Genomic DNA, 16276 nt, shown 5'->3' with positions numbered 1-16276 from the left:
CCCGGCTTCACAAGGCAATCAGGTTCAAACCCATTCGGCCACAGAGGCACTCTTTAATTTCTACATCATTTTCTTGCCCTTTCAGTATAAATACATGACAATAAACACCGTCGGGAAGATTTGGAATTTGTCAGGATGTGTAAAGTCTTTAGAGACGATTTGCAAATTCAATTAATTCTTTTACGAGCGTTTTTGTGACACAACACGAGATCCGAGGAACTAACCCGAGTCACTGGGAGTTGATATAAAACAATGATTAAACCACGATGTGCCCAGAAGCCCAGGGCCAGGTGTGCAAATGAGAAATGCAAGGCTGGATTAAAGAAGGAATCCACGGAACAGAAGTCGACATGGAAAAGGGGCCCCAAGCAAAGACAAGCTCCAGCAGAGGGCAGCAGAGATCACATTGACAGATCTGTTCTCTTCCTAACACCCTGGAAGAAATAATAAAATATGCTTAACTTATCGACTGACTACAAAGAAACAGTCCGGACAGCGGACCGAGTGTTCGAAACCAAACCTTCTAAAACCTCCAACGTACAATACAACTGGTCGCTCCAAAGGTTTTAATGTCACACAAATGACTGTTCATTTGTCAGCCCACCAGGGGGCGCTGTATTATCCCGTCTCAACACATAAGATCTGAGCGTTCCAGTCTTTAATGATTACAGTACATAATGTGAACTAACAACTTGCCTTTTTATTTCCTCCTGCACCTTTGTCCCCTCCAGTCCCCGTGGTGAGCTCATCACGCCACCAGCACTGTCACAGACGCACGATGACGGCGCCGCCTTTTCAGTCTCGGCCCCTGAGCCGTCCCCCAGCTGACAATAGCTGAGCTGGCGAGGGGACCAGCTCCAATTGGGGAGGGGGGGGGGGCCCAGGAGGCCGGTCGGTTCGGTCCCTGGCGTCCGCGGCCCGTCAGGCGCCCGAGTGCAGACAAGCAGGAACCGTGAAGGTCATGACATGCTCTCGCATCTTGCTCTGCAACAACACTCATGCGTCCCTGTGGCGTGCGGTCAGGTCTTGTTGTGACGCTGTTGACTCGCGGACGAGCGCGTGCTGGCGGCCGGCGAGCGCGCCTGCACCGCCGCCAGAGCCGCCACGCTGCGCAGGACCCGGTCCGGCGTCCCCTCCGTCCCCGAGCTGCTGGTCACTTCCTGCGAGAGCCTCTGCGACCTCCTGGTCTCCGGCCGGCCCTCCCTCTGCTGGCCCCCCCGCTTGTCCTTCTTGTCCCGTCTCTTCGCCCGGTCCGAGCTGCGGCCGCGCTCGCGCTCGCTGCCGGACGAGGCGCCGCGGGAGCCTCGGCGCTCCGTGTTGTGCGAGCTGACGCTGTGGGTGCGTCGGCTGCTGACGCTGCTGCTGCGACTCCTGCTGCTGCCGCCGTCGTCGCCCCCCCCCCCGCTGCTCGCGCTGCTGCAGGCGCTGTGGCCGCGGGACAGAGACTCCGCCTCGCCTTCCTTTCCCCTCGATGACCTCCGACTCGCCCGCTCCTTCTCCTCGGGCTTGGCCCTCTTGTACTCCAGGTCCAGGGGCGGGACCAGCGAGCCGGGGCACTGCCTGGTGGAGCGGGACGCCGGCCGGCTCGCCTGATTGGCCGAGGAGTGTTTGCTGCCGGTGCTTCTGTTGTTAGCGACGGAGTTCTGAGGAGACGCAGGCACACTCTTGTTTTTGAGCTTCTGGTTCCTGTCGGCCGCGGCGGCAGGAGACGTCCCGGGGGTCTTCGCCGAGGGGTCTCTCCGAGGGGTGTGGCCGGGCGTGTCCACTCGGCCTTTCATCGCCAGAAGCTTCGCTGCCGCGTTCAGAGCCGAGCATCTCTTCCCCAGGACCTCGGGCTCGGGCGGGGGGGTGCTGGCTGCTCCGGTGGACTTCCTGTTGGTCGGGACTGAGGACGTGTCGCTGCCGGACTCCCCCCCGGTGGACGTGTTGGTGTTGTTGGACGCGTTTCTCTCAGAGCTGCGCGCCGCTCTCTTTCCCGACCGGTGGTTTCCCTCCTCCTTCTCCTGGTCCTGCAGCCGGCGCTTGGCCGAGCGGGTCAACCGGTGCTCCTTGCTGCGGTCGCTTTTATCAGAGTCCGAGGAGGAGGAGGAGGAGTCAGACCTGGAGCGCCTCCTCCGGGGGGCGGCGTGCTCCTGATCGGCGTTTTTCTGTTTCACGTTTTTTTCCTTGGTCTCCTCGTTCCCGGACTCTGAGGTGACGTCCACTCGTCTCTTTTTGGCAGGAAGTCGGTTCTCGTACGTCCTCTTGTGGTGGGCGTGACGGGTGAGGGTGGAGGAGGAGCCTCCTGATGAAGGTGAGGAGGAGTGCGAGGACTCCTGGCTGCTCTGGCGGCTCAGAGGTCTTTTCTGTTTGGGAGTTTTCCGTTTGTCAGTCGTTTCCTCTGCCAGCGGTTCTTCTTCTTTCTGAGACTCTGTTGGATTCTTCTCTTCTCCTCCTGTTCCCTTCTTCTCTGACTCTTTGGTCTCCACCTTCTTCCTTTTAGGTTGAGACTCGATGTCCAGGTTTGCGTCCTCCTGCTCTTCAGCCTCTTCACAACCTACGTCCATCTCACAGTGACCTTCAGATGTACACGCCTTCCGTTTGGACTCTGCAGATGGTTCCTCAGATGGTTCCTCAGATGGTTCCTCAGATGGTTCCTCAGATGAAGGGTCCTGCTCGGGGGTCTCTCTCTGAGCGGACCCCTCTGTGGAGACGCTCTCGGACGCAGGGGTTTGTGTTTGGGGGGAAGGGGCTGCAGGCGTTTGGGAGGTGGACACAGAAGGAGCTGATTCAGATGCGGTGACTGGAGCAGGAGCGGTGGAGGTTGTGGAGGTCGTGGAGGTCGTGGAGGTCACGGAGGTCACGGAGTCTCGGATGTTTGTCTCAGTATCTGTAGCCGACTCATCTGGGGAGGATTGAATCGTGGGTTCGATCTTTTCAGTCTTTTCTGCAGTTGTAGCAGAAGCCGGTTCTTTGGAGGAAGCTTCTTCTTCTGCAGGTGTTTCTGTTGGAGTTGATGAAGACTTTGCCGCCGTCGTTGCTTCGGAGGTTTTGGCGACGCTGGCGGGCGCCGGACCAGGAGCAGGGTCACATGTCGGGGACGGGTCGGCCTCTGAGGTCAGATCTGCCTGCTCAGCATCTTGCACTGGTTTGGTTGGGACTTTGGTGGTTGTCACACTGGTTCGGGCGGGGGGAGATGGAGCTTCACTGGCTGGAGACGTGGTGACATCGGGAGTCGTTGTAGAAGCGCTGCCCGGCCTCGCTGGGCAGGTGGGCGGAGCTTCAGTAGTGGATTGTGTTGTGTTTAATGAGCTTGTTTGCACAGTTTTAACCAGAGTTGTTGTCGTCATAGTGGTTGTGGGGTTGGATGCACTGGTTTGTGTTGTTGTTACTGGAGGTGACGTCCCAGTTAATCCTGGTTTTGATGGACACGTTGGGACCGGTTTGGCTGCTGTTGCTGTCAGAGTCGTTGCTGCAGCAGGGGGCGCTGTTGCGGTCGGTTTTAGTGAAGTTGATGAGCTTGGAGCTGGGACAGATGTTGGCGTGATGGTTGTGGGCGGCGGCCGAGCAGCAGCTTGGGGCGAGACCTTTGCAGCAGTTGTTTTAGTTGTTGTGACTGGGTTCACTGTAGTGGAGGCTGCTGGTGCTGGTGCAGAAGCTGCTGTGGTCGTCGGGACCGGGACCGGGACCGGGATCGGGTCCGATGCTGGAGCTGGTTTCACCGTCGTTGTTGGGAGTGTCGGAGCAGCAGCTTGGGAAACGGTGGTGGTCTGGACAGCCGCTGGTCCAGATGTTTTCAAAGATGTAGAACCTGAAGGTTTTGGATCTTTAGGAGCATTAGGAGCTTGAAGTGTTGCTTTCACATCTGGTGGAGATGAGGAGACTGCAGGTGGAGTCGTGGTAGCAGGTGTGAGGGGAGAAGAACTCGGGACTGAAGCCGTAACTTGGGTTGAGGCTGATGAGGAGGCAGCAGTCGGGAGGGGAGGGGTCACCTCGGGTGCAGGCGGAGCTTGGACGGGGGCGGAGACTCCAGTGGTTTTTCCTGTGGAGGCTGGAGCTGGTGTTGGAGCAGGAGGTGAAACTGGGGCTGAAACCTGCGTCTTAGTGTCGGTCTTCTCAGCCGAGGGAGACGGAGGCGTCAGACTCGTGACCACAGCAGCAGCCGTGAGAACATCAGACGTGACGGGAGTCGGCGCCGTTATCTCTGCGCCAGCGTCAGGTTTTAATAAACCAGAAACATCCGGAGCGGTCGTCTCTTTTTTAGAGTTCTGTCCCTCAGTAACTGTCTCTGACGTGGTCGTGGAGTCTTTCCTGGGACGGCCTCTCTTGCGCTTGGGGGACAGAGGAGCGTTCCCGTCCTCGCTCGGCGACGTGGGCGTGGAGGTCGGGCTCGCCGTGTGGTCGTGCTCCGGTAACTTCAGGTTGGTCTTCGGGGGCCGGCCCCTCTTTCTTTTCAACGGCGTCACAAGAGAGTTCACGTTGGAGTCTGCAGAGGAGGACGTGGGGTCTTTGCCCGGAGCCGGGTCCGATCTTCTGGACTGGTTTCCCCCCCGCCCTCGACCCAGATGCTCCCCCAGCTGAGCCGCCATGCGAGATTCAGTTTCCAACCTGCGCCGCACCGGCAGGTTCCTCAGCACCGGCATGTCGGGAGAATGATGGGAGGGGGAATAAGGAGGATAGGTTCTGACGGGCGGCTGGGGGGGGGCAGGTGGAGCCGGGACAGGGTCTGGTTCCTGAGGAGCAGACGCTTTAGTTTTGCCGTCAGGACTCGGTGAAGTAGTGTCTTTGTTTGATTCGTCGACAGGAGCAGCCGTGGCGTCCTCCACCGCCGCCGCCTCCTCTGAGGAAGCTCCTCCTCCGGTGCCACTCCCACGCCGCCTCCTCCTCCTCGGCTCCTTGTCCTCCACCACCGTGACCAGCCGCCCTGGAAGCTTCCGCAGGACTTTGGCCGACGGAGAATCTTCAACGAGGCCGCGCAGGACTTCACCGTCGGCTGACTGACGCTTGCGAGGCGACCTGGCGCTGGTGGAGGGGGGGCACATGGCGTGGAGATCTTTGCCGTCCTCCTCTTTGGTCTGTTCCACGGGACAGATGGATTCCAGCGACGGCTCAGACTCTCTGCTCTCGTCCTCGCCCTCCTTCTCCTTCTCCTCTCTGCTTGCTTTGGAGCTTTTCCCGTCGGTCTCTACGGCACCCTGCGGTTTCCCTCCGGGGGGGGGGCAGCCTGTGGGCGGCGAAGGCACTGGACCGGGATGGGAGCGGTTTGGTAGAGTCCTGGTTTTGGTGGCCTGGTTATCTCTGGCAGGGGATGAAGCTTTTGACGGTTTGGCGGAGTCGTGGAGTTTGGTCGATGAGGAGGGTTTTATATCTGTGCGGATCGGGGGGGCGGACACGGAACTGGTGTCTTTGGCGGCCCCCCGTCCAGAAGTCCTCTGACCAGGGCGGGGTCTTTCAGGCGGGTCTCTGGGGGTCGTGGGCTCAGGCTCCGTCTCGGGCGAGGCCCCACGGAGTCGACCGCTGGTCCTCGTAGAGGTCACGACCTTGTCCTTGTCCTTGGGTTTACGCCCCCGGCGAGCGGGGGCGGGGTGGGCCGGCTCCACGGACGCTGGCGGTGATAGGAAGTCGTCCTCGTCTTCCTCAGATGAAGCGTGAAGCTTGAGGCCCTCCTCCTTGGCCTGGTCCAGCCCCTTCCTGGCAGCCTCCACTTGTTCCTGGAGACAAAAAGGAAATTGGGTTTTATTAAACCTGCTGAACGTCATTTTCATGTTTTGTTTCTGTGAAACTTCAGCGGAGGTGAAAGCGTTGACACGTCTTATAACAACTGAAAGTCCTGTGACAGGTGAGCTGCTCACTGTCAGAGGGGCTGATTCATTCCAGAGGAGGTTATTCAAACTTATGGATCTTGAGCTCAAAAAACTAATTTTATTTCAAATAACAGTTAAAGGGACTCTTACCTTTGTTGCATTTTTACACTTTTTGTGGATAAGGTTAAATTGGTATTAATAAGGTAATGACACTCTAAAATGCAAGACAGACCCACCAGGAGTAAAAACAAACAATTATTTCACTCTCATAATATTTAGTGAAAACTTCAACCAATAAAATTCTTCGGACCGAAGGACCTTATTGGCCGACAGACCTGTCTGTTTGCTGCATGGACATGCAGGTTTTCCGTCTGCTTCTTGTGGCGCATTCGGGCCGCGTCATCAAGGCATGTGAATGTAAATGTATATAACTTACCGAATCCATTGCTTTGGTAAACAAAAACTCACGTGCGTGCGCGGAGGCAGTAGCTTGTAAGTCTGCTTGTAAATAAAGTTTCTTCAAAAAAACACCGCGGATGGGAACGAGGGGGTGGGGCATTGGAGGAAGGCGGGATGATTTGAATGTGCTGTAATTCTCAAATGCAACAAAGGTAAGAGTCCCTTTAAGACGTATCTGGGAGATGTTTTTGGACTTTGTTAAGAACGGTGACATTGAAGAGGCGTTGGAAATGTGAAGTGACGAATCTGGTGTGAAGAATGTGTGCTGTGCTCTGTTTCTTGTTAGTGACTGTATTCTATTTTACATATTCAACTTTGTTTAAACTAAATTAGTAGTTTCATTGTAATTTTTTGTACCTGAATTTATGTTGTAATCATATCTGAGCAATTTCTGTGACTTTTGTATCATTTATTTCCATTTATGCTGCCATATGTTCAGGTTGGGGAAGGGTCTTATATGTATGTAAATTGATGTAAATGTTTAAAACTATATAAAATCAATAAATTAGGGCTGGGCAAGTTAACTCATTTTAATCGAGTTAACTCAAGTGATGAGTTAACTCGATTGTTTATCCGCCAATTATTTTCTTTTTTCCTGTTCTGCAGCAGTCAGCAACAGACTTTCACAAAATAAAAGCCTGACTTTCACAATAAAACAATAAATAATCAAACCTGAGTTAATGCGAGATAAAATAATTAATCGAGTTAACTCATCACTTGAGTTAACTCGATTGAAACGAGTTAACTTGCCCAGCCCTACAATAAATATATGTTTTAAAAAAACAAACAGTTAGGACAAGCTCTTACCTCGGCCTGCTTCAACTCCTCTTTACAAACATCTTCCAACGAAGCCTCCAGGAAGTTCATGGCGTAGCGTTCGATGGGGGTGAGCTAAAGGTCGTCAGGGAACAGGGTGAGTCAGCTGAGCACATACAAAGTGTAAAGATAGAATTCACATCTACAGCAGAACATGATTGTGAAAGATGTATCAAGATGTTATCAGTTCCGCTTTTATGAGGAACTTTATAAAAATGTGAAATATATCATAGATGGATAATGAAGCTTTCTTAGAGTTCAGAGCTGATTTCCATGATTCTTCACCTGTTCCACCAGAGCAGCTATTTCCTGCTCGGCCTTGGAGAGCTCCTCCACCTCCTCCTGCTCGCCTCCGTCATCCAGAGGAATGTTCTCGTTGAACTCGGCCAGTTCTGCCACCTGTTCTGCTTTGGCCTGAGAAGCTGCTACGATGTCCTCCTCGTCCTCGGCCCGACACAAGGCCTGCGGGAGTCAAACCAAGAGGATCGAGTTATTAGGTTCAAAAACACCTCCGACTCACCAGGAGGCGTCTGCTGGATTCACTCTGCAGGAGGACAATGTCTCATGTCCCGTGTCTGACCTGCTCCAGGATGGTGGTGCTCTGCTTGTTGGTTCCTTCCTCTTCCTCCGGCTGCGGCACGGCGAGCTCCACCGCCGCCTCGCGTTTCTCTCCCTCGTTCATATCAAACAGATCTCGGATGGTTTGCTGGGGGACAGAATGTAATTTAATGAGACACAGGAAAACGGTTTTCTGTGTTCGAACACAAGAGGCGCTTCAACGTCCTAATGTCCCAACATGATCACCACAACCCGCTCAAAACAAACTGTACTAACAACGTTGTTTACACAGAGCATTAATCAGAAAATGACACCGTACTTCAATGAGAGGTTTAATTAAAGTGTTTGTCAAGTGATTCATCATCACATGATAAATACTTCAGTTATGAAACAACAAGGACACAGAGGCCTCCAGAGAAAGAATTGATCTAATTTTACATCAACATCTTACACACTGTGCAGGCAGTGGTGCTGAGAGCCAGATGTGTTAAGAGCTGATGAAATAGGTGCGACTCCGGGTGACTTATGAATCATCATGTAATTGTCTGGAAACCTCCCAGTGAATGATTCCTTTGTGCAGAGTTGTTGATTTACCTGTTTGAAGAAGGCAGTGGTGAAGTTTCCTCCTTCAATAGCCATATCTCCCAGCATCCTCTTCTGGTTGGCTTTCTTCAAGATGTTCTCCTCCACTGTGCGTTCACTGATCAGCCTGAAGAGGAACATGAACAACAAAATATTAATATGTTGTTTAAAAATCACATTTCCTCTTTATGTGTGAAGGAAACACCGTGGCCTTAGTGCATTAACTGATTCATCAATCTAGTGAAATCTTAATATCTTCAATGAAAGAATGTGTGAACCAGGACTTTCTAGTCTGTATATTTCTTAAAAATGAATATATTAGGGCTGGGCAACTCGTCACTTATTTAACTCAGACAATTATTTTATCTCGCATTAACTCAGGTTTGATTATTTATTGTTTTATTGTGAAAGTCAGGCTTTTATTTTGTGAAAGTCTGTTGCTGACTGCTGCGGAACTGGAAAAAAGAAAATAATTGGTGGATAAACAACCATGGATAAGTGTACGGAGCTTTTACATGGCCATTTTCATTTTAAAGTTCTTCCAGACGGCGGAGTCGACAGAACCAAAGTAATTTGTAGCCACTGCCAAGGTGAATTTTCTTATCACCGGAGCACTTCCAGTCTAAAATATCACCTGAATGCAAAACACACAGTTGATATCAGCAAATCACTCAACGAAACAGCGAGCGGAGCGAGGCTTCGGCAGACTACGTTAGACGCAGGGAGGAGGATACATGTTTCATAACGAAGAGGATAACATTAATGCCCTGGCAGTGGCATTGAGCTTTAACTTTGTATTTGCTTTGATAACATTGTTAAGTTGAGATTTACACTGAATATTTTATTTAACTGCTACTGTATTAAATGCTGATGTTAAAAGTGTTTGCACAACAAATGTTATGGCACTTTCGTTCATATGGCAGAACATTGAAAATAAAATTGCGCTATACACTTCTTTTTAATTCATTATTGGATTTTGCGTATACAAATGCGATTAATCGTGATTAATCAGGGAAATCATGCGATTAATCGCGATTAAAACTTTTAATCGTTGCCCAGCCCTAGAATATATATAACCCTCTAACATGTTGTTGTTTTTTTATTCGGCTTGTTTTTATTCATTTATTAGTTTTTCTCCATTATATCTATGATGTAATTATTGTCTACATGGAGGCACTATACCTCTCCCAAAATTTACAAAGTTACCCAATTTTGAAAAGGTTGACAACAGAAGAAAGAAAATTGCCCTTGGGCTGATGTAAGTTTTTGAAAACCACTGTCAAAAAAATAAAGAATATAAAAAAATGAATATATAGAATCTCCTGAAGGCTCAGATGCAAGTCGTGGAATAACCCCCTTCACTCAAATCCTCCCTGTGTCCCACTGACAGAGTCCACCAGCGTATCTTGGGTCCATGTGAAGAACCCCGTGTGGTCACCTGTAGATGTGGACGTCTCGTGTCTGACCGATGCGATGGCAGCGGTCCTGAGCCTGGGCGTCCATGGTCGGGTTCCAGTCACTGTCGTAGAAGACCACAGTGTCGGCGCCGGTCAGGTTCACCCCGACCCCCCCGCTGCGAGTCGACAAGATGAAGCAGAAGATGCGACGGTCTGCGTTGAAGCGCTCCATGAGGGACTGGAGGAGGAGGAGGAGATGGAACATATTCATCCACAACGTTCCTCTCAACTTCCTCTTTTCAAGGCTATTTGTTGGAGTGGAGGCATAAAACATAATCATATTCCCCCATAGGATTTTCTAGTACAAACCTGTCTCATCTCCACACGGGTGCTGCCATCCAGGCGGAGGTAGATGTGTCCGTGGTAGTTGAGGAACTGCTCCAGCACGTCTAACATCCGCGTCATCTGGGTGAAGATCAGAACCCTGTGGCCTCCTGTCTTCAGCTTCCGCAGCAAAGTGTGCAGAGTCTGAAGCTTTCCTGCAAACACAAACCAGCACGTTACAGAAATGTGTTGGAAGAATTAAGGAGGTTATTTCACATGACTAATTAGGGTTGCAAAGGGGCGGAAAGTTTCCAGTAAATTTCCGGAAACTTTCCTACAGGGCTACTGAGGCCTGCTGTAGAGTGCAGGACTAGTCAGGTAAGTTTCCATGATATTACTGGAGAAAATATATTAGCATGCTGATTGAGGATTGTTCATCTGTTCATCTAGACTATTTCCATTCATTTAGCCATCAATTGTAAAATATGTTTACAGACGATTCCAATTGTTTGGCTAACTATTTATATCTCTGGCATTGCATTAGTGTTTTTTTACAATCTTTTTTCTCATCTTATTCTACAGAACAATGCCACGTGCACTCTCTCATGTGTGGAGACATTTCACCCCATCCAATGTAGAAGGAAAGGCTGTGTACATTTGCAAATACTGTGCAAAGACCTATGTTAAGAATGACACAACGATGCAGAAGCATATAGTCAAGTGCCCAAAGTTTCCTCAGGGCTCAAATCAGCCTACGACAAAACAAAATGTTTATATTTATGTCTGTATATGACAAGGTAAATACAGTTAGTATAAATTACCCACAACATTCCCAGTTTATTCCCGTTAATTCCCGTTTATTCCCGTTAATTCCCATGGAAAGTTTCCAACTTTGAATATTCCCAGAATTTTGCAACCCTATGACTAATACAATAAACTATATCAGGTCTATCGGGGGGGGGGGATTGAAGTCACTGAGGAATTAAATTTTTACATCTTTGGATTAAAAAGACTGAAATACAGAAGAGCAATAGGGTGAGTTAGCGTGTAGTGTGTCTGGGTTCATGAATTATTAATCTAAAGAGGGTGTTAACTTGCTATTTAAAACCAAATAGATAATATCAGTGATCCTTTCCCAGTTTCTGGTTTGAAAACGTACCACAGTCGTACTGTATGAGCCTCAGATCTGGGAACTGCGTCCTCATGTAACACTGGATGCGATGCAGGCTGCGAGTGAGCGGAGCGACCTGGGTCGACAGAGCGGAGGAGAAGACCACCTGCTTGTGGCTCAGAGAGGGAGGAGGGTGGCAGGAGTGCATGGAGATGGGAGGAGCCTCTACAGGGGGAATCGAGAATGTAAACCTAAAATAGACAGAAACATAAGAGTTAAATCACTAATATTTCACCCCCAAGTTAAATCTCTCGTATCCTCGGGAACGAAAGAGACTGAATGAATCCACTGATCACCTGTCGATCATTCCACTCAGCTGCTCCAGCCGGTCCTCGGTGCCCTGGATGGCCGCCCTCACGGCGAGACTCTGGCACAAGTAGTCGTATTTGTTCTGCCGCTGTGCGAACAGACAGCTGCTGTGACCCGACCGGCCCCACTCCCCCCGAGAGCTCAGAGCGGCCGGGGAGGGACTGGCACCGGGGAGGAACGTCAGAAAGTTCAGAACCTCCCGGCCGTACATGGGCTTGGCTCTGCAGTGCTGCTCGTTGGCTCGGATGATGAAGTCCAGTCGGCTGCTGTGCTGCTGCTTGTGTCTCTCGGCCAGCCACGACTGGAGAGGGAAGAGAAACACAAGTCAGGTAAAGAGCTGCGATAAAAGTGGTAAAAACAGGATTGATCAAACTATTAATCGTTGCATAAGAAGTGTAAATTCTCATATAAAAGCCGATAGTAGCCGGGGGCATGACATCACAAACGAGGAAGCCTGTCAGTAAAGGTTAATAAAAAATAAGTTGAGGATGAAAACACCTGTAACTAACACTCATGTGGTTCAAGACTGTACAACTCCTCCCCCTCTGTCAGAGCCACCATCACAGAACTGCACTAAACCTGTCTCCTGCACTGTGGACCTGTACAACACTCCGCTCCATATACACTTACTTCACATCATATGTGACATGTGTTATTATAAACCATATTGATATTATATATCATTTTATACAATAATATTGTCTTTTGCACACTCTGTCTACATATTCTTAGACTCATAGTATATTATATTACCTATTGTATAGTCAAATACTTATATTCATATTCATACCTCTACTATATATATCATATATTATATCATACTCTCTGTATATTCTTTGTATACATAAGTCTATATACACATATTTATACATGTGTACATGTTATAATTACTATATTATATCACCATTACTATTATTATTATATATACTGTTGCTGCCATTATTACCATATACTGCTTTTATATTGGTATAATTACTATCATATATAAATATATATTATGTTATATTATATACTATATATACTGTACTATTCTTATATACTGTCTAACAATACCATTACCATCATATCATCAGTACTATTACCATCATCTTGCCACTGCACCTTATCTACCTATTTATCTTGTGTTTCTGTTTTTATTCTTTCTACCTCAATATTTTTAATTTTATTCTATTGTTTTTTATTTTATTGTATTCAAATATACCGGCTGCTATGACGACTTAATTTCCCTTCGGGGATGAATAAAGTAATCTATCTATCTATCTATCTATCTATCTATCTATCTATCTATCTATCTATCTATCTATCTATCTATCTATCTATCTATCTATCTATCCATCTAAATATTGTACATGTACACAATTTATTTATTTTAGGTGAGATTTGTCGACGGCATCTAGAGGAACAACTGTCTCACCATGTGGAAAGGAGAGCGGGGGGGAGGGCGAGGCACTTTCCGGGGTGGGGGGTAGACTTTGGCACTCTGCCTGGACTTGGTGGCAGCAGGTGTTTGACTGCCGCTGCCGCTGTCACCTGCCGCGGCTGAAGACTTGGGTGCAGAGGACGAGGGCGTCACCGGAGCTGAGAGGAGGAAACAGAAACTTGACTTCAACACAAGTGGAAGGATTTGTGTTTGGTGAAAAGAAGGAAAACCTCTTCTACCGAAAGACAAACATGGCATTGTTGGGAAATAGATTTTGGATTTAATTTCTATTTATTCGACAGCTAGTCTTTATGGTATTATTTATTTGATGTATTAGAATATTAGGAGATAGTGTAAAGGTATTAAATCCTCTTCCAATAAAGATGCTGTTGTAGCTTCATTGTGCAGGATGAGGGTGCAGAGCAGGAAAGAGAACTCTCCTCTACTCTGACCTTATTCTGAAACCATCATACCTAATTTTAACTGTGATAGAAGAGTCAGTTCTGTTTAAGTCTGGATCCTCCCCCTCACAGGGTGAATGTCTTTTGTCATCCACATGAATATAAAAATGTCTAAGTGTGATTGTTAAATTAACAAAACTGATACTGAGATACTTTCATGCAGTGCACACATCTGGTGCTTTACAGCAGATTAAAAAGAATTGGATTAGCATGGCAGGGAAGGAAAAACGCTAAAGATTAGTTGCAATAAAGATCTGACCCAGTTCTGATATTCATGCATGCACAGAATAGCTCAGGCTAGTTGTCTCACCTGGCTTCTCTGTGCTTGGTGGAGGAGGCTGCACTACTTTGAGGACAGGGCGGGGGAGTTGGGGCTGGTTCAGGGCGGAGCCGGGGTTTCTGGGAGGAGCTATGGTGTAGTGGGCAGTAGCGGGACCAGGGGTGCGCTGGGTAATTTGCAGCGTAGCAGTGTTTCTGACAGTGGGTGAGTTGGCGTGGGCGTGCAGGGAGGGGGGAGCCAGGGGAACAACACGGGGGGAAGGGGCCACGGCCAGGGTGGGCACCGGCCCGCCCTCCTTGCCTGCTGACTGACGCACAACGATCTTCACGACGCCGGCGCTGCTCACGATGGACGAGGGCACTGAGGAGAAATACATGTACACAGAATATAATCAATAATCTTTTCTACATAACAAAGATTCAGTTAAGCTTAAAGGAATCTGAAGATTTAAGTAAGCACTAGCCTTTAAAAATAAACACTCCTATGTTTACGTATAAGTATCTTTGTCTGTGTAGAAGCAGAAAGTGAAACAGGGTCTACCTGCGGAGGCGTTGTGAGGAAGGCGGTTTGCAGGAGGCGCGGTAGAGGGCGTGTTTGCAGGGTGGGCGTTGGCAGCGCTCTGTAGCTGAACCTGAGCCGGCTGGGTGATGAGGTGGTGCTGCACCCCGCTGGACACCAGGTGAACCACATTTCCTGCAGCGGAAATCACAGTTCAGATAATCAGGAACTGTTTTAGTTTCACACCCACTCATTCCTAATCGCAGTTTTTTGTCCTGCAGAGTCACGTGATTTTGTACTTTGACACTAGAGTCGGCTCCTTATCAATAAAAGCTTTAAAATGTGTAAAGAGTTGCTTTACACATTTAAAGAAAATCCAAATAATATATATTGACTAGGGCTGGGCAAGTTAACTCGTTTTAATCGAGTTAACTCAAGTGATGAGTTAACTCGATTGTTTATCCGCCAATTATTTTCTTTTTCCTGTTCTGTAGCAGTCAGCAACAGACTTTCACAAAATAAAAGCCTGACTTTCACAATAAAACAATAAATAATCAAACCTGAGTTAATGCGAGATAAAATAATTAATCGAGTTAACTCATCACTTGAGTTTACTCGATTGAAACGAGTTAACTTGCCCAGCCCTAATATTGACCCATGTCAAAGTCACAGAACTTCAACGGTATGAAAATATTTATGAAGTCTTCCAGTGACTCTATTGAATAGTTCCTACTGGAGCAGCTTGTTTTAACATCTCAACTAGTATTTTATTCATTATGCACATTAATGTCACTCATATTGTCAAACATGCTCTTAAAAAACAAAACAAGGAACAATGTTAAATAGAATTAAAGCATCAAAATAGTGATATCTTTGCATGAGAAAGTAAGTTACAGTGATAAAACCTAATCAACTTAATTCACTTGTATTTTGAACTGGAACATGTGGCGCACTCACCTTGAACAGCCCGTGGAGAAGCTGCAGGGACCTGGTGGATCTGAGCTCCGGACAGAGTCAGCTTGTTGCCCTGCAGCTGGAAGGTGACGGGTTTACTGCCCTGACACGACGACACAGGCCGACCTGCCAAGGACGCCAGCTGGGCTATACTCACCACCTCCCCGGCTACGGAAGGGAAACAGAAAGCAGTGGATTAGACACACGGTTTATGTGACAGTGTGGTTTTAAGGATATACATGCTATATAATTATCATCATCTTTGAAACAGATGCACAAGAAAAAAGTGTTTTACTACTTACAAGGTAACCTGGCTTGCATATCTGGACTGAGCAGGACCCTCTGAGACATGATGGTGCTGGGGTTCGGACTGGGATGAGAAGGAATGCTGGCGGTGCAGGGAACAGTGGGGGGGCGTACGGTCAGCACGGGCTTGGGCGTGCTGGACCTCACTGCAGTCTGAGCCACAGGATGCATGGCTGGGCGGGGAGGGGGGGCGGAGGCCACAGAACACACCACTGAGAAGAGGAAGAAAACAAGCAGAATGAGTAAGAGAACGGTGGTGTGGACAATGGAGGTTTGGAGAGGAGGATAATCAGGACTTTGGTCACATTGTCCAACAGATTTATGAGGCACAGAACAGGCTGGAAATCTGGAACTAAACCAATAGATCTGCTGAAAGTAGAACAAGTATTTCTGCTTCTTCTGTCTTTTGTACAGATGCCATTTTGTCCCTTTCACGTGCCTTGTTGAACGACGGGAGCGTGAGCAGGAGTTGAGGAGAGCTCGGTCACTGGAGGAGGTTTGAGGGTTTGAGCTGCAGGAGGCACGGAGCAGGTCGGTTTGTTCATCAGCAGCAACGATCTATTATCACCTTTAGGAGGCGGCTGGAACATCCTTAAACAGACAGAAACACATCAAAGATCAGTTAGAGCTTTCATTGACTCCAACACATGCAGGTTCTGGAAATCACGTAAGCGCTAGCATGGCAGCTAACAATAATAATGCTAGCTTGTAGCCTGCATTAAATAGGAGTAGAGACCCAGAAGTAAATACTGAGGATACAAAAAGTAGAACCAGTGTTAATGTGTACCTGTTGACCTTCATGCGAACTGGTTTGGGTCTGGGGGGGGGCTCAGGAGACTCCAAAACCTCCTGGATAAGTTGGCGGCTGACCTTGTGGCGCGGCAGGAACACATCTGCCTGGTACCGGGTCACACGGCTTTCCAAACCGACGAGGTCAAACGCAGACAGGTCGCAGCGC

General features: G+C 48.6%; 1 protein-coding gene across 1 annotated transcript in view; it reads right to left on the bottom strand.

Annotated features, from left to right (window-relative positions):
* srcap (Snf2-related CREBBP activator protein) overlaps positions 1-16276 on the bottom strand; it is a 30415-nt gene continuing 14139 nt past the window's right edge. Inside the window, exons 18-33 of the mRNA XM_061095339.1 lie at positions 16106-16275; positions 15758-15909; positions 15315-15530; positions 15016-15180; positions 14101-14253; positions 13591-13920; positions 12814-12977; positions 11387-11700; positions 11079-11281; positions 9965-10134; positions 9637-9833; positions 8211-8325; positions 7639-7764; positions 7344-7520; positions 7050-7133; positions 1-5690 (exon numbers count right to left, since the gene is read on the bottom strand). Coding sequence (XP_060951322.1) covers positions 1020-5690; positions 7050-7133; positions 7344-7520; positions 7639-7764; positions 8211-8325; positions 9637-9833; positions 9965-10134; positions 11079-11281; positions 11387-11700; positions 12814-12977; positions 13591-13920; positions 14101-14253; positions 15016-15180; positions 15315-15530; positions 15758-15909; positions 16106-16275 — 7407 coding nt within the window. The 3' untranslated portion in view covers positions 1-1019. The remainder of the gene's footprint in view (positions 5691-7049; positions 7134-7343; positions 7521-7638; positions 7765-8210; positions 8326-9636; positions 9834-9964; positions 10135-11078; positions 11282-11386; positions 11701-12813; positions 12978-13590; positions 13921-14100; positions 14254-15015; positions 15181-15314; positions 15531-15757; positions 15910-16105; position 16276) is intronic.

The sequence above is a fragment of the Limanda limanda genome, chromosome 21 (genome assembly GCF_963576545.1).
Source record: "Limanda limanda chromosome 21, fLimLim1.1, whole genome shotgun sequence".
In the NCBI taxonomy this organism is placed as follows: Eukaryota; Metazoa; Chordata; class Actinopteri; order Pleuronectiformes; family Pleuronectidae; genus Limanda; species Limanda limanda.
This window is presented reverse-complemented; position numbering and strand designations above follow the sequence as displayed.